The 11,836-nt window shown below is 42.2% G+C and overlaps 1 protein-coding gene and 1 long non-coding RNA gene across 3 annotated transcripts; both read left to right on the top strand.

Annotated features, from left to right (window-relative positions):
* The first annotated feature begins 263 nt into the window (after nt 1–263).
* Nucleotides 264–10,323, top strand: LOC126957637 (uncharacterized). 2 transcript variants are annotated; one of them, XR_007726841.1, is made up of 4 exons: nt 264–333; nt 1,394–1,444; nt 3,279–3,429; nt 9,987–10,323. It is a non-coding gene; the product is annotated as an uncharacterized LOC126957637 (long non-coding RNA). The 2 variants fall into 2 exon arrangements; XR_007726842.1 differs by lacking the exon at nt 9,987–10,323 and adding an exon at nt 9,326–9,586.
* Nucleotides 10,324–10,974: 651 nt separating this feature from the next.
* On the top strand, nt 10,975–11,493 carry LOC126957620 (skin secretory protein xP2-like). Its single transcript, XM_050795740.1, has one exon. The coding sequence runs from the start codon at nt 10,975–10,977 to the stop codon at nt 11,491–11,493; it is 519 nt and encodes a 172-aa protein (XP_050651697.1).
* The last annotated feature ends 343 nt before the right edge of the window (nt 11,494–11,836 follow it).

Below are 11,836 nucleotides of genomic sequence, written 5' to 3'. Positions count from 1 at the left end.
CTAAGCTTTGTGGAAAGTGGTTGGCAATAGGTATCAAAAGCCTTAAAAATGTTATTCTACTTAATTCATTAATTCCGTCTCTGGGACTAGCTCCTGGGGCAGTTATGTGAAATGCCAACAAAGGTTTATATAAAAGATGTGTATCTTTTATATTTATAATAGGAAAAAACAGGAAACCATACAAACATCCAATTATAGGAAATAGTGAAGTAAGTTCTAGGATCCTACAATGGAATTTAATAAACCCGTATTCAATTTTATACATACAGGATCCTCTAAACTATGTAAAACAAAACAGAGGAGAGAAAATGTTAACATGATTATCTCTGGGAGGTGAGTATTTTGGTTTTTGCCTCATATTTTGTAGATTTTCTATATTAAGGATGTATTACTTTTAATAATCAGTAAAATATATATATACATGTGTACATATTTGTACATAATATATCAATGTTGTACACATCTACAATTCATTAATTTCTTCAGTGTTTATAACATAATAAGCTTACAGGCAAACGAGGAATCTCAGAATCAAAATAAAATCAAAATTGCTTATATAATGTTCCCTTTAAATAACCACATTAAAATAAATTAGCACATATTTCTTTATTCTTGCCAAGCATTGCATATCTACACATTTTCTTTTCTGTCCAGTAAGTATTTCCTATGTTGTTATCACTGTGATGTTCTTTTGTGAGCATATGTAGGTTGAAAATGTTCCATGTTTAGATTAGAAAAATCAAGCTGTCAGGTGAGAAGTCCACATTTCATCATGATCATCTGCAGCTCACATTTGGCACCCAATATATTTATTTTACCTACCTGGCCATACACAAATAATAGCACATGGCAAATTTGCAAAGACAGCCCTGCTTTCAGGCCATTGTATTATCTGCAAAAATCTGTTTTCAGCAGCAGACTATCCATAAATTTGACCCCCTGGCTCTTTTTTCTTTCTTTAACTAGGTCAAGTGGCTGTCCCCATAGCACCATCAGTATATTTAATAAAAATCAAGTATATCTTGTGTTTGAAACATACATTATAAATAGATGTATAGATGGAGCAGATATTGAGAAAAGAAATGGTAAAGATTATGAATATTAAGATTTATACTAATCTATAAGCCTATTAAAGTACAGTAAAACCTGTCCTTCAGACCACCTTTTTAAAGATATCACCTCCCTGATGGGACCACTAAATTTCGGGCCAAATTATTTTCCCATAAAGAACAATGAAAAGAAAATGATTATATTAAGACTACTTCTACTATGGTTTCTTTTCATTGTTCCACCAAAAATGATTCCAAACAGTAAAATAACATTGATTTTGACCTTGTTAATGAACCTGAAGAACTTCGTGGAATACTCAAGCACCGATTTCCATTTTTAACAGGAAAAAAGAGATGGACCCTCCGCCTCACAGTTTTGAAAACACCAGCAGCAGGTAGGGATAATTTCATTGGTATTCTGCAGATGTAGCTTATCTTGATATTGCTAATGTTCCGTAAGGTTTGTCATGTGGATTTTTCTTTGTGCCAAAAGCTGGAGATGATTGTGTGATTTGTAAAATATTGAAGAAGGCTTCAAACTGAGAGATTTATTGCATTTCTTTTTGGTTACAAAGATTCTCATATACAATATTACTGAAGTGATTTTCAGTTTTCCAAAATGCCACTCTCTCCAAGGGAACAACTTTCTCTCCTTTGGCCTTACAAGGACTCCCTGTGGCTTTGACCGGCTTTTCTTCCAAACAAAACTGCCGTGTGATCCATGCTCCCCTCAATCTCTCGAGGAGGGCCCTGTTTCCCTTAATCAGGTTCTTCTTCAGTTCACTCATGTCAGTCAGAAACACCAGAGGCCCTACTCTCCTTGTGTGGTATTTCCAAGGTGTGCTTCCTAACAGTGCAAACCTCTGGAGTTGTCCGTCACAGCTTTCCAAGGATGCAATGTGCATCTGTTTAAGGGTAGAATGTGCTCACCCTATTGGGACACAGAGACACCCACTCAATGTCCATCCATCTATTTAAATAGGGCTTTTTCCCCAATGGATAGAAGGAAGAATTAATCACATGTAGATATATTTTAAATTACTCATATTGTGCAAGGGACACATCGCAAAATTCACCAATACAAGGTAAACATGTGAGCAGTAACTGCCAATCATGCAGGCTCCTTTGGGAAGGTTTCGCTAGACTCCATACCCCTGGAGGGCAAGAACTATGTCCTGTGTGAGTTTGTGTGCCCAGCTTCAAACCAGTGCCTACCATCATCTCTCCCAGTAAGCCAGCGTGGATCTGAACTGAGTCGCCAGCTGTGCCCACCCCAGTTTGCCTCTTTCTTTAGCTGCAGGTCAGTGGACTCTCACCAGCTTGCTGTCATAGGCTGTCGGTGCTGAAAGGAGCCTTGGATCACATTGGTTCAGCCCAGCCCAGCCCTCTCATCCCAGAGATGGGGTTACCAAAGTGTCAAGGATGCCCCAAGTAGAGTCAATACACGTAGCCGTGAACGTTATGGTCAAAAATCACACGTGTTTATTCCTGTTCCTAAAAAGAAGGCCATGAAATAAAAAGTGGTGTGTGTTAGTTAATAGCCTAGGGTAGTAAGCCAGCTGGCTGTGGCTGTGTGGTCTGAGCTCAAAAGGAAAATATAAACATAACTTAATTGTTCAAATGCTGGAGTGTCATAACAATACAGTTTCTCTTTTGAATCAGGATTTATAATTTTTTTTTCTGTTTGAGATGGAGAAAGCAAGGCACAGTGGACAGTGAGTGAGATGTGGCCTGTAGTAACCTGGGTTTGAATTCCAGCTCCACCGTTTGCTTGCTGTGTGACCTTGGGCAAGTCACTTATCCTCTCTGGGCCTCAGCTTTTTCATCTGTAAAATGAGGACAAAAATACTGTGGGCCTCTGTGGGTTATTTGAAGAGCCAAGGACACTTGATAGTTCAATGTACTGTGTAAAACAAAAGTAAGTTATTTACTTGAAAATGAATTTAAAAGCTATGGCCATACATATAAAGAAAAGAAACCACAGGTGAAGACGAATGCACACATTTTAATTTGGGTGTTCCTCACCTCTTTTGAGCAAGCTAACTGGGTGATCAGATGCATGACATGCCAGACGTCTGGGTATCAGTTCAGCTGGAGCCAGAGGATGTGACCTGCCAACTCTTCCTCCAGAGTCACCTCACAACTGCCACTGCTCTCCTCCCATGGGGTACAAGGGCGTGTATGAGCCCAGCGGTCTCAGCGTGACTTTCTCCTTCTCTCCCTCCCCAGTTATCCTGCTGCTCCTTGCTAGAGACACTAAGGAAGTTCACATCTATGAAGATGAGGGCAAGAATAGTCCAGATCCTAAGAAGAATCATATGGCCTTCTTTCTGTTCCTTCAATGACAGGTTCCTTGTTGCTTCAAGACCTACTCAAAGAGGTGAGGTCTCTCCTTCCCCCCCGGGAGACTTTCCCCATCTCTCCTCCCTCCAATTCATTTTTACTGGAGGTTAACAGATCACGCTTCTGAGCTTAACGTTCATTCTTTTTACCTTATCAATTTGCTCCTTCTTTCCTCACCCCAACCTGCAGATGAAACAAGCAGCTTCACTTTGGCATCAAAACGAGGTAGAAAAGGACCGGAGAAAAAAGACCATTATTTTTGTCCCATTTTTGCTGCCTCTATGGGGACAGGGCTGGCTAATTTTGCATGCTTATTGCTAAAGTAGACAATGCTAGGCCCTGAGCACCCCCCAATTCTGGACTGAAATCTGTCCTTCTCTGACACTGAAAGGACACTTTTCATTTTTACACATCTATTCAACAAACATTTATTGAGGGGTTATTATGTGTTAGCACTGTGCTAGGTGTCAAAGAAGTAAGCAATGTACGCTCCTTCTGAGGGCAAACACATCATGCATTTCTGCAGATGCCCTCTTGCTTGTTTTTGCACTTATCTAGTACTAAAGTCAACCAAGGAGTATTCCGTCTCCAGAGCAGATGCCCGGCACAATCTACTTTTGAGCCTGCACCTCCTCGAGACTCAAAAAATACCCTGGAAATTGGCTGGGTATGGTGACTTACACCTGTAATCTCAGCACTTTGGGAGGCCGAGGCAGAAGGATTACTTGAGTCCTGGAGTTTGAGACCAGCCTGGTCAACAGAGGAAGATCCTGTCTTTACAAAAAGTAAAAAATGAGCCAGGTGTGGGGGCACATGCCAATAGTCCTAGCTACTCAGGAGGCTGAGGCAGGAGGATGGATTGAGTCCCGGAGTTCAAGGCTACAGTGAGCTATGATCATGCCACTGAACTCCAGACTGGGTGACAGAGCAAGACCCTGTCTCTGAAAAACAAAAAATTTTTAAAAATCAGGAAATAGAATCTTAGAACTGCTGACTGGACAGGACACCAAATCGACCTACCATATGGAACCCATGAGGAAATAAAGGATTCAAGAGTAAATGACTCCTCTGAAGCCACCAACAGTGGCCAATCTTATCTATCTTGAGTGGCTTAGGGGCTGGTCAGGGTGGATGGAGGTCAAGGAATATCCTAAAGGACAGCTAGATGTCCTTTCCAGTCTGGAGATTCTAGGCAGACCAGAGGGAATGGTGGCGACCTGGCTGCCAGCTCTCTGGAGTCGGGAATCTGAAGCAATGTGAGCCGCCGCTGGTTCGTGCCACTGCCAGTGTTTGCCTACGCCATCACTATCAGCATCAAACTCACTCCCTGCTTTGTTAAGTGCTTTGGGATTTCTCAAGTAGAAAAGGTGCTATATAAAATCAATCACAGGAAACCCTGCTGCTGGCAGCTCAGAACAGCTACAGTAAGCGGTGTCCACTCAATCAATAGTCCCTCACCAAGAAGGGGAAAGAATACCATTAAAAAGATGTGCTCTCAGAAAAACTTCCCTTTAAGTAAGGGGGGAGACTCCTACCTTACAAGGAGTGTATATATACAGAAAGCACACAATATATTGTTCCTCCATGACCAGTATTAAACATGATGGGAGAAGGAACTTACTGCTTACTACGTACTTTTGCTTTTATTTTAACCATGCAGGGACACAAACTGATACACATTGAGCCTGAAAAACCTTGTAGCCCCCATGCAGGAAATGCCTATGGATTCATTTATAAAATGAAAATGGAATTAGCTCTAGGGCACTGGGGTAGAAAAAAAGTGATTTCTATAATTGGCTTGCCAAAGAATAATATGCATGTGTGTTAGTACATTTTCACACTACTATAAAGATACTACCTGAGTGTGGGTAATTTACAAAGAAAAGATGTATAATTGGCTCACAGTTCCACAGGCTATACAGGAAGCATGGCTGGGGAAGCCTCAGGAAACTTACAATCATGGCAGAAGGCAAAGGGGAAGCAGGCACCTTCTTCACAAGGTGGCAGGAGAGAGAAAGCATGCAGGGGGAACCGTCATTTTCGAAAAAACCATCAGCTCTCATGAGAACTCCCTCACTATTATGAGAACAACATGGGGGAAACCACTCCCATGATCCAATCACCTTCCACCAGGTCCCTCCCATGACACCCGGGGATCACAATATGAGATGAGGTTTGAGTGAAGACACAGAGCCAAACCATGTCAGCATGTTTGGGATATAGTATAACTTGTCTGCCTTTAATTATGTTTAAATATACGGAATATACATAGATGCATATCGTTTTATGATGTTAAAGAACTGGGCTTCTTGGCTGGGCATGGTGGCTCATGCCTGTAATCCCAGCACTGGGGAGGCCGGGGCGTGTCATGACGTCAGGAGATCGAGACCATCCTGGCTAACACTGTGAAACCCCATCTCTACTAAAAATACAAAAAAAAAAAAAAATTAGATGGGCATGGTGGCGGGCGCCTATAATCCCAGCACTTTGGGACGCCAAGGCAGGCAGATCAGCTGAGGTTGGGAGTTTAAGACCAGCCTGACCAACATGGAGAAACCCCATCTCTACTAAAAATACAAAAAATTAGCCAGACGTGGTGGCAGGCGTCTGTAATCCCAGCTACTTGGGAGGCTGAGACGGCAGAATGGGGTGAACTCAGGAGGCAGAGCTTGCAGTGAGCCAAGATCGCGCCACAGCACTCCAGCCTGGGCAACAGAGTGAGATTCCTTCTCAAAAAAAAAAAAAAAAAAAAAAAGAACTGGGCTTCCTGCACAATCCTAAAGAATATTAATTTGGAATATTTTGGTTTTCATTTCATTTCAAAAGTTAAAATACAAAAAGTTCATAAAATTGCATTTCATCTACTATGTAGATGAAATCATGCTACTTCTCAAAGGTGCAACATGGTAATTTAACTAGTTGAGAAAATTAGGAAGAGGATATCTTACAGTATTTTTAATCCACAAACAATTTTTTGTTAACTACAGAAAAGTATTGTGGTTTTTTAAGTTAGAGAGAACTTTAAAAAGCAAATAGGGGCTGGGCGTGGTGGTTCATGCCTGCAATCCTAGCACTTTGGGAGGCCAAGGTGGGTGGATCATCTAGGGTCAGGAGTCCATGACCAGCCTGGCCAACATGATGAAACCCCATCTCTATTAAAAATACAAAAATCAGCTGGACGTAGTGGCGAGTGCCTGTAATCCCAGCTACTCAGGAGGCTGAGGCAGGAGAATCGCTTGAACCTGGGTGGTGGAGGTTGCAGTGAGCCAAGATCACGCCATTGCACTCCAGCCTGGGCGACAGACCGAGACTTCACCTCAAAAAACAGAACAAAACAAAACAAAACAGCAAATAGGGACAACCATTGCAGTTCTCCATGAGGTAGGTGTAATCTAAGAAGAAAGTTCTTGAAGAGTTTGTCTAATGAAGTCTTCCTGTGTCCTGAAGGAATATTTTAAATCAGTGATCAGTGTCTCTTTAAGTCTTTTCCATGAACCGTAATAGACTTTAAATTGCCAAAGGGTAAATGATTAAAAATCTCACATTTACAAGAAAATTCATAGGTTCTTTGATTCAAGTGTTGTAAACTCTGGAGTGCATTAGAATCCCTTGGAGGGGCTTATTAGATGCTGACGTAATGGCTTGTGGACGTTACCTTAAGACATTCTGTGCCTAGTCCCTTGGTTGTACGTTAGGAAACTACATGGCTGTTTGACAATGACTTGCTCAAGGCCACCCCACTATGTGATTCTAGGGCACCAACCATAACCATGCTTCCCACCTGTCCCACATCAGCCGTCTTTTCCCTTCAACACCTGGTTTTTCTCTCCGAAATGGCTTTGGCCACTCTCAAATACTTCTGGAATTGTGTACCCAGGACAAATGATATTCCCTTCATGGAAATAATTCCTGAATAGCTTCTCTTTCTTCCTTTAAGAGTTATTTACAATCATTTTAGTCTATAAAATCAGAATTGTGTTTAAAACATTTATTATACAAAAATACCCAGTTATAGACCTAGTACTATTTTTTTATATATATAATGTTTGGTTATGAAATTCTCAAGAAGGCCGGGCACAGTAGCTCATGCCTGTAATCCCAGCACTTTGGGAGGCTGAGGTGGGCGGATCGTGAGGTCAGGAGTTCGAGACCAGCCTGGCTGATATGGTGAAACCCCGTATCTACTAAAAATACAAAAATTAGCTGGGCTTGGTGGCAGGCGCCTGTAGTCCCAGCTACTCAAAAGGCTGAGGCAGGAGAATCACTTGAACCCAGGAGGCAGAGGTTACAGTGAGCCAAGATTGTGCCACTGCACTCCAGCCTGGACGACAGAACAAGACACCGACTCAGGAAAAAAAAAAAGAAAAAAAAAAAAAAAGAAAAGAAATTCCCAAGAACTCAGGGTGAAGCCGAGAGGAGGTGAGTGGATCTGGTCAGTGTACATTGTAGCTGAGACTCCAGATTTATAGCACCAATGATGTCCTCAGCTTAGATTTCAGCAATTTCACTAGAGTGACTATAATTCCCAGAGCTACCAAATGCTACCCAGAGTCTGACCATATTACCAGAAATTTCAGATTAGATCCGGATTTAAACAGACACACCTAAACTTGGGGCAGGGAGGGGCTAATTTTTTCTTGGTTAACATAATTTAAGTTCTCTTAAAAACCTAGCTACGCCAACAAGGTAGATGCTTAATAATTCAGACACATTCTGAAGTTTATGCCTCAAAGGCAATCATAGGAATTCCAAGATTGATTCATACACAAATAAATCTATAACTTTCCAGCAGAATTATTTTTAAAACCTACCAAATATTACCTTTTCTTCTACAGGCTAGATTATTTCTTGCTTACCCATTGTACTGATAGCCAGGGAGAGCCAAGGAGAAGTATGATAATCAAACTCCATTCTATCTGCTAGCTCTGTCCTATTTTCTTCATGAAATTTTTATCAGCAATGATAAAAATCACTCCTTTGAATCAGTATTCTCCTTGTAGAGCCGGGAGGAGAAGGCAAAAAGCCAAAAGAGCTGAGAGAGTGGGAGACAAAAGCAGCAGAAAACTTGAAAAGAAACAATATAACCCTAACCTCAAATAACCAAGACATGGCAACACTTTCAAATACTGAAAACTCCTTTATATTTGTAGTTGTTTCACAATTCCTAGATATGTAATCAAAGAATAACACCCATTTAAAATTACTTCTTAAATCAAGAATTTGAAAAGGTTTTTTTTGTGCCAGAAAAATGTTAATGTTTATAAATGCCTCAATAATTAACATTGACAAGGTATAACAAAAACATCTGATGTTTTTCTCATATACTTACAATGCTTATGGCTTGACTGAAATAATGACAAATAGGAGGAATACTTGGTAAATTTCATTGTGTGTGTGGCTTTAAGCAACACATTTAACCGTTCTGGGCCTCAGTTCCTCCATCTGTAAAGAGGGCTGTAAAGAGAGTATGATAATCTCTAAATTTCCTTCCAGTTCTAGGAGACAACAAAGTAAAATCTACAAAGTATAATAATTAGGACCAACAAAATTCCTGCATGAATTCCAACATTTGCCATAACAATATATGGTTTTTCAGAAAGCTTAATATCTCTTTGTGGCATTTTTGTTTTTAAGTATTGTTGTTCGTGTATAGCATTAACTTAAACGTTATGCTCTAATCAGCAGCTTGGATGAACTTAGAGTTTTACAACTAAAATGCATTGAATCGATCCAGTAAAACATATCTGGGATTTTGCCATTGCAAATCCAGCTTCACGATTTACTGACAACAAATGGACTAAAGGAAATCTGTGTTTGCAACATCCAACACTGGCTCTGCTATCTCTCTACCCATACTTGAGGCAATGAATGATCTTTCTGTAGCCAGCTATTGAAATTTTCAATCGTGAAATTAATTTCATTCTTTTATCCAGATATGCAGATATCCATGTCACCATTTTCTGAAAACATATTAAATGGAGTGGCACAGAAGTTTGTATAGCGCAGCAAATATGGCAATTTTGGACAATTCAACGAGACATACAGCCAGATCACAACTCTTTCACAGCTTCACTGTAAAACTTCCAGCCTCTAAAAGGAAAATCTCTCTTGATGCAAGAGAAATAAGTGGGAGCTGTACCAAAGTACCTTATATTGTGACACAAAAAGCATAAATTATGTGTGTATGAAAATCATAAGCCCTAAGCTTTAGAGCGAGTTGTGCAATTGACAATCAAATGGAGCTTAAAGGGAATTACGAGGTTTTCAACTAAAGTATTGAAATAAAGAAAGTAATATTTTACGGCAAAAAATTGCAAATGTCAAGTTTAAATCATAAGACTTTGCACCATTGAGCTACTAGCTAGTTCTATAGCTTCTTCAGTTCTTAACACAGGGAAAGACCAACTTTCATGCTCAATAAAACTTAAGAACTTTAGAAATACATTTAAGAACATAATTCATGTATTTGTGACTTTTTCCCTCCCTAAATGGCTAATTGTAGAAGAAAAATGAGTGAGCATAAGAACTTCTTGGATGGTAACCTATTCCCCCATTTGCTTTAGACTCTCATGAATTCTTGTGTTTTTTAAATAGGGCTGCCACCAATTTGGTCACTGGAAGAAAAGGCGGGTCTCAGGGAATATGGATGGCTGTCCTCCCTTTCCCCTTCAGATGTCAGCCGCATCTACTCCTGCTTTCGGAAAACCCCAGGGCAAACGGACCTGCCAGGCAGCCAACCAACCACCAGCCCCCGTGAAAGGCTGGAACCCAGCTGCCCAATTCGGTTGCTCCTGTCCAAAGCCAGACAGGTGGCAACCCAGATTGAATCTGTTGTTGTGGGAATGATTTGATTCACAAACAAGGTTATTAAATTTTATATGGAGACACAGGCGAAAGTCACAAGATCCTGGAGAGAAAGACCTGATTCACATAAATTTATCTTAATAGCTGTGAATTCGGGCGCACAAAGCAGAAAAAAAAATTAATGGAAAGGCATTTCACCTCCTCCGTCTGCCTGCTCTCCTCCACTCCCCAGCACATAATATGCCCACACACACACATAGATCAACAACTGCCACGACTCCATCCAGCCCTTTGCAGGAGGAGCCCAACACATTGATCTGAGCCTGTTTTGACATATAAACTCCAATTTGGCCCCAAGTCACTGCGAGTGGACACTGCCACCAACGGCTCTGACACTAGGTTATTTGTTGTTGCTGTTCGCTGTCCCTGTTTGCACATTAATCCAGTGACAATTAGGTGTCAGCGAGCGTTGTTTCTGCTTAGCTGATAGCCTTGGGCTCTGCGCTTGAAGCCCTAATCAGGAGTGTAAACTCTGCTATATTTCAATTTGGAGAAGCGCTCTTCCGCTAAGAGGCCCCTGGCACTGCGATAAATAAAACGCCTATTTACTCTATTGCCACACTTAGACATCTAATGCACTTACTACCAGCCCCCTAATCATAGCCTACAGTTAAAACCGCCTATAAATCACTCCGTTCTCATCCTGCACATTAGTGAAGCCATTTTCCCCAAACCCCACAATGAGCACTGTTTCCTTTTCTTGTTAGTCAAAAGCTAGATGATTTTTATTAGGTTAAAGACCAGTTCACAGATGGTAAATCGCGTGGAGAGAAATGAGCTGGAGAGTTACACCGAGTCAGCGCGGGACACGGCTCCCAGGCCGGGCCGGGCCGGGAGTGGGAGGCGGTTCCCGACCCTAGGCGGCGGGACTCCCAAGCGCCGAGGGACCCAAGTCTCCGCTTCACCCACACGCACACCCGGCGTCGGGGCGCTGTGGCCTCGCCCCACACGCCCGGCGCAGGCCGCAGCCTGGCCTGGGGATCCGGCACCTGGGCAGGGTGAGCTCGGCCGGACATCCTCCACAGGACAGCCCGCACCCCGTAATCGCGTCAAAAGCGCCCCATCCCCCTGTCTCTCGCCGCGCAAGTTTCCCACCGACGCCCGCTCGGAAGGCGAGAGCCCCGGCGCGGCCCGGAGCTGCGCGGTCCCCGGGGACCGCGCGCAACAAAAGCCCGGCCCGCAACCCCTGCTCCTCGCCTTCCTTTTTCAATTCTCCCCTGATCTCAGGTGGAATTAGGAGGATTAAAGCAGCGAGTAAATGAGGCGAGTGTGCAAAATGACTCCTTTCTGAACCAAACGGCATGCTCCGTGCTGGGGAAATGAGATGCACATTTAAATCTCATCCATCCACCGCCTGCGGCCACCGCCATGTACCTGCCTACTTAGCCCAAGGGTTAATTAATTGAGGCTTCAATGCACTATTGCAAGAGCATTATTGCATTTGATACTCTACATCTGTGATTTAAAACTCTTTCAGTCCCTTGTCAGCAAGGGAGGGTTTTTAACTAGGAAATTAGCATTCAGATAAGGGAACGCTCTATTTGCTTCTGAAAGGAAGGAAATATTAAGGATGCTGGTGC

This window comes from Macaca thibetana, chromosome 6, assembly GCF_024542745.1.
Source record: "Macaca thibetana thibetana isolate TM-01 chromosome 6, ASM2454274v1, whole genome shotgun sequence".
Lineage (NCBI taxonomy): Eukaryota > Metazoa > Chordata > Mammalia > Primates > Cercopithecidae > Macaca > Macaca thibetana.
This window is presented reverse-complemented; position numbering and strand designations above follow the sequence as displayed.

Bases quoted from the DNA above. Each gene is read 5' to 3' on its own strand.
- LOC126957620 (XM_050795740.1), top strand. From the start codon at position 10,975: ATGATTTTTATTAGGTTAAAGACCAGTTCACAGATGGTAAATCGCGTG.